The sequence below is a fragment of the Argiope bruennichi genome, chromosome 6 (assembly GCF_947563725.1).
Source record: "Argiope bruennichi chromosome 6, qqArgBrue1.1, whole genome shotgun sequence".
NCBI classification, from domain to species: domain Eukaryota; kingdom Metazoa; phylum Arthropoda; class Arachnida; order Araneae; family Araneidae; genus Argiope; species Argiope bruennichi.
Genome location: NC_079156.1, coordinates 124940104 through 124945808, shown reverse-complemented (window position 1 = coordinate 124945808; position 5705 = coordinate 124940104). Strand labels below are relative to the sequence as shown.

Genomic DNA, 5705 nt, shown 5'->3' with positions numbered 1-5705 from the left:
TTAGTTATCAGAACAGATAGAGGAACTAACACCTCTTCTGCTAAAAAAGCGCTTTAAAGTGGCAATCATTGCCTCTGCAGTTAAGTCAGTGACTATTTCCAAGTGGATTGCCTTAGTAGCAAAGCAAATGAAAACAGCCACATAACATTTTTGATAATTGCCTTTCCTCTGACCCTTGTATTTAATATAGAAAGGTCCACAAAAGTCTATCCCAACATGAGTAAAAGGATAACTAGGTTTAACTCTATTAGTTGGGAGATTTCCCATAATTTGGGTTACCGTTCTAGGTTTAGTTTTAGCACAAATAACACAATCATGAATAATTTTTCTGGCTGTATTTATGCCCGATAATGGCCAATATTCCCGTCTTACCAAATACAACAATGTTTGTGCACCAACATGCAAATATTTAAGATGAAAATATTGCATAACTAACAACGTGAATTTGTGATTCTTTGGAAGTAATATGGGAAACTTTTTATCATATGATAAATCAGAATTACTTAGTCTTCCTCCAACACGTAAGACACCGTTTGGGTCTAGAAATGGGTTCAAGCAACTTACCTCACTCTTATTAACATTTTCACCTTTTTCGAGGGCTTTTATTTCACAATTAAAGGCAGCTACCTGAACAAGTTTGACTAAAGTTAACTTGGCCAACTGCAGTTCCTTGGTGGTTAAAGGACCTGACATTTTGCTCGAGTTTCTCAAATTATTAATAAATCTGAAAATAAAGGCTAAAATTTTAATTATTTTATAAAACTTATTTGACACACTAAGTATATTATCTAAAAATGATGAGTCCACAGCTGAAATTAAACAGAAATTAGACGGATTTTTGAGTTTTGCTAAATAAAGTTTCTCAGAAGAAACGTCCCTGTTCTGCACAGAACTGTCCAATGAATCGTGGATGTCGTCGCAATCACCAGGAAAGTTCACAATCAGTTCTTGGAGAAAGGTTGGACCAAACCACCATAAGTCACTTTGTTGCATTCTCGTTGGATCAAGTCCTCTTGAAATGACGTCGGCGGGATTTTGTTCGGAAGGAACGTGATGCCACTGATTCATTTCTGTGGATTCTTGAATAGTAGCCACTCTGTTCGCAACAAATGTTTTTAAGTCTCGTGACTCTTTTCTCACCCACGAAAGCACGATTGTAGAGTGCGAATAATACGATACTGACGTAATATCCATTTTTAAGGCATTTTTTACCTTCTGCATCAATTTGGTGAGCAGAACGGCACTGCATAATTCTAAACGAGGTATAGTTACCTGCTTGATTGGTGACACACGAGATTTACTCGCGATTAGCTTCACTTTCACCTCACCCGCTGAATCGACTGTTCTGGCGTAGATTGCAGCGCCATATGCCTTTTCAGACGCGTCACAGAATCCATGAAGCTCATTCACTTCCGCGTTTGGAATGACAATACATCTTTCTATGTTAATGTCATTTAAGTTTCTTAAAGATGTTACAAACTCTTGCCATTCACTAGCTTCTTTCTCGGGAAGCATTTCACCCCAATCGATCTTGAGCAACCACAATTGTTGCATGAATATTTTTGCCTTCGTGATCACTGGCCCAAGTAACCCAAGTGGATCAAAGAGTCGGGCGATAATGGATAAGACCGACCTTTTGGTAGGATGGGCATTATGCTGTAAATCTACTTTAAAGGTAAAGCAGTCAGTTTTAGCCTTCCAGGCAATCCCTAAAGTCTTAATTTCATCTGTAGATGAGAGCTCATACTCTTTCTCAGTAGCAGGAATAAGCTCGGACGTATTTCCACACCACTTGTGTAATGACATCTGGGTAGTTTTTAGAATGCCAACAAGTTCATGTTGCAAAGTTTTTGTCTCTTCCAATGTACTCGCTCCACTTAAAACATCGTCCATATAAAAATCATGGCACAAGACTGATGCAGCACTTGGAAAGTTTTTTCCCTCGTCAATGGAAATTTGCTTAAGTGTTCTCATGGCTAGATATGGAGCACTAACCGTTCCGTAGGTAACCGTATTTAGCTGATACGTTTTAACGGGCTCATTAGCTCCCTCTTTCCATAAAATTCTTTGTAGATTTCTTTGACTCTCATCTATATTGATCATACGATACATCTGACGAATATCTGCAGTAAATGCAAATATATGTTTTCTGAATCTAATTAGCAATGTAAATAGATCGTCTTGAATCACTCCGCCGTTATACTGAATTGAGTTGAGCGATTTTCCAATACTAGTCAAGGTGGACGCATTAAACACAGTACGTACTTTAGTCGTCGTTTTTTGAGGCATATAATATGTCACTTCAGGTTCAACACTTTCATCTTGTATCTCGCTCATGTGGCCTAACTCCTCATACTCCTTTAGAAAATCAGAATACAGTTTCAGATATTTTTGGTCTCTAGACAGGCGAGTCCACAGCGATTCGAGTCGTTTTAGAGCAATATCTTTTGAATTCCCTAGACATGACCAATGCTCTTTAAATGGCATCGGCACAGTATATTTTCCTGTCTCATCTCTTCTATGTGTTCGCGCATAATGCTCCTCACAAATAGCATTCTCTTTACTTTTAGGTAATTCATTACCCATTTCCTCAATCTCCCAAAATTTTCTCAAGTTTGAATTTAATTCTTCTGCTCCACATATTAAACCGCAATAGTTAGAATTTAATTTAACTGAACTCGAAACGCTACCTCCTACAATATACCCAAATACAGAGTCCTGTAACGTCAAATTCTCATTTTTAGCATTTAATTTTCCCGGCTATATTATTTCATAAAAGTATTCAGCGCCAATTAAAATATCTATTTTGCCCGGAATATTAAAATTAGGGTCCGCAAGGTCAATTGATTCTGGCATATTTACACGCATATCTATCATCTTATTTGGTATTAAATCCGTTATTTTTGATACCACTAACATTGAAATATTTCTTTCGAAACTTTTATTTTTACTAGCCACAATTGCTGTTACTCTGCGATTAACTACAAGCGAGGCATTATTAATACAAGAAATAGATTGATTTATTTTTTCACTTTGGAGTCCTAGCCTCTGCATGCAATTCTGACTCATGAGGCAGCACTGTGAGCCGTTATCCAAAAGACACCTTACTTCCTGCCATTGCGAACATCTGTCTTTTATCAAACATCTTACAGTCGACAAAACAACATTCTTGTTTACGGTTAGATTCGTTGCGACAAAGGTCGGACCCCACTCACTGGGGGAAACCGGACCCTTTTCCGAATTTCTCCCCTCCGATTGCGACTTATTTATGACTTCGGCGGTTTTTACATTCGTAGACGAAACATGTTTTGCTTCTTTCGAAAAGTGTATTAACTTGTTGTGAGCTTTGCCACAGAAACAATTTCTAAACGAACACTTTTTAACGCTGCAATTAGGCGATAAACATTTGAAGCAGACATTTCTATTTTTTACTACCTCTACGCGTTCAAGAACCGAAAGTCTTTTAAATTGAGGACAAGCATACAAAGGATGATTCTCGCCTTTTAGACATAAATCGCAATTTTTATTTTTCATCTCATTGAAAAATACTTTTGATGCTGGTTTAAATTTATTGCTATAATTTTGCCCTCTTCTCATCTCATTAATGGTTTTGCCTTTGGAAGCAAAATAAAGATCACATTCTTTTCCTAACTCGAGAGGTGTAAACCACTTTTGATTTTGCCTAATATTAATATGAGTTGCTGTTTCTTTATCCAGCGTTTGGAATAATTTATCCGAAACTATCAATTGTTTTAGGGTCTCCAAATCTTTAACACCCCTTAATTTTAAATAATATTCAAAACTCGTCATTAAGCGTGACGCGAATTGCACATGAGTTTCATTATCTCTAGTAGCGTATCTAATGGTCTCTAAAACTGCTTGCGCTGTTGGCTCGAATTCTCTTAGTACAATTGATTTAATTTCTTCATAATTATTTAAGTCTTTCTCAGCAATATAAGTTAGGATATTAGAAGCTCTTTCTCCTAATAAATTTAATAAAATCTCCGCTTTATATTTCTCAGGAACCTTTTTAGTATTAAGTGCTCTCTCTAACGAAGTAAAAAAGAAACCCCAATCCTGAGCTTTGCTCGGTGGTTTAATACACAATATTCTCACAGACTTTAATAAGCTATCCAGAGACTCTTCTGGTTCGGTTTTACTCTCTACATTAACGGAAGTCTGAGTACTATTTTCAGTAGCCCTTAATTGCGCTAATTGTAATTCTATTTTAGCTCTCTCTAATCTAAGACGCTCTAGTTCTATTTCACTATCCTGATCGGATTTTTGGTTTTTATTCCCTATTATTTGATCTACAGCATCTTTAACAACTTCGTTGTCATTTTTGTACACATCACTCTCCTCAATTAAACGTATTATTTCACTCTTTTTCATGCCTTCCGCAACAACCAAACCTATCTCCTCGGCAACGAGTTTTAATTCATCTTTCTTTAATTTTGCTAAACCCGCCATTTTAAATATATAATTCAAAACAATTCAAGAGAATAATATTATCACAATTTTATTCTAAACTCATTAAAACAAAATTAACTTCGTCTCGGGAAATTAATTATGACTCATTAAAAACAAAATTAACTTCATCTCGGGAAATTAATTATGACTCATTAAAAACAAAATTAACTTCAACTCGGGAAATTAATTATAACTCATCAAAAACAAAATTAACTTCATCTCGGGAAATTAATTATAACTCATCAAAAACAAAATTAACTTCATCTCGGGAAATTAATTATAACTTAACAAAAACAAAATTAACTTCATCTCGGGAAATTAATTAGTTAATAACTCAAAGGATAATACTGCCCATACCTCTTTGCTGGGACCGCTGTCACTCGAGACCAGTTATCCACAACAGAATTCTCATTCTTGGTATTTTCGCACCAATTTCGTCATCATCGACGATATGTCCACTAATAAATCACACATTTCAAATGATGAATCACTATACAATAGATGCATAGACGTCTCCGGCTCGACGGACCATGTTTTGGCCTTCGATAGCTCAGTTTTTAGAAAATTCAATTACATATAAATGAAACACAAACTCGTGGACTGTATCTCTCTTTGTTTATTCTCAACACTCGTGACACACCCTCTCTCTCGGGTTTACACACACACTCTCTCGGTTATATGATTTTACCACTTGGTGGCGCTACCAATTTAGTAGGCGGAGCGTCCTGCTGACTTATTGGCGTCAACATTCACATTTATGTTGAAAATGCAATTAAAAAAAACTAGTCGAAGAATCTACAATAAAAAAGAAAGCTTTTCCTTTTAAATAAGGAAATGAAAAATTGAGAGCCATACTAAATTGTATGAGGAAAAATGTTTCAGCAGAAATGGGTCTATAAAAAGTTAAATTTTTCCGAAATATTTCTCATCATTGATAAAAGCAAATTAACACCTTAAAAGTGATAGTGCTGAAAAAGGGTTTGAGTTAATAGAATGTCCTTTCTTCAATTTGTGTGGTAATTGAATGTTCCTGCTATGTTATTGCTATAAGCTATACAAAATAGCAATATTATTGCTGTATTTTGTTGCTATATGCAATTTTATTGCTATAAATAAGATTTTATGGTCTAGTGTCAATCAAAAATTATTTCGCAAATGAGTTAAATATGCTTTAAATATAATGAAAAAAATGTGCATGTTTCCACCTATCAAACGAAGAGAAATGTCATTTGGAA

General features: G+C 35.5%; 1 protein-coding gene across 1 annotated transcript; it reads right to left on the bottom strand.

Moving 5' to 3' along the window:
* On the bottom strand, positions 1 to 4392 carry LOC129971972 (uncharacterized). The gene is made up of 4 exons (XM_056085951.1): positions 4117 to 4392; positions 833 to 2718; positions 565 to 724; positions 1 to 111 (listed from the first exon to the last, which is right to left on the bottom strand). The coding sequence occupies exons 1-4, from the start codon at positions 4390 to 4392 to the stop codon at positions 1 to 3; spliced, it is 2433 nt and encodes an 810-aa protein (XP_055941926.1).
* Positions 4393 to 5705: the final 1313 nt, after the last annotated feature.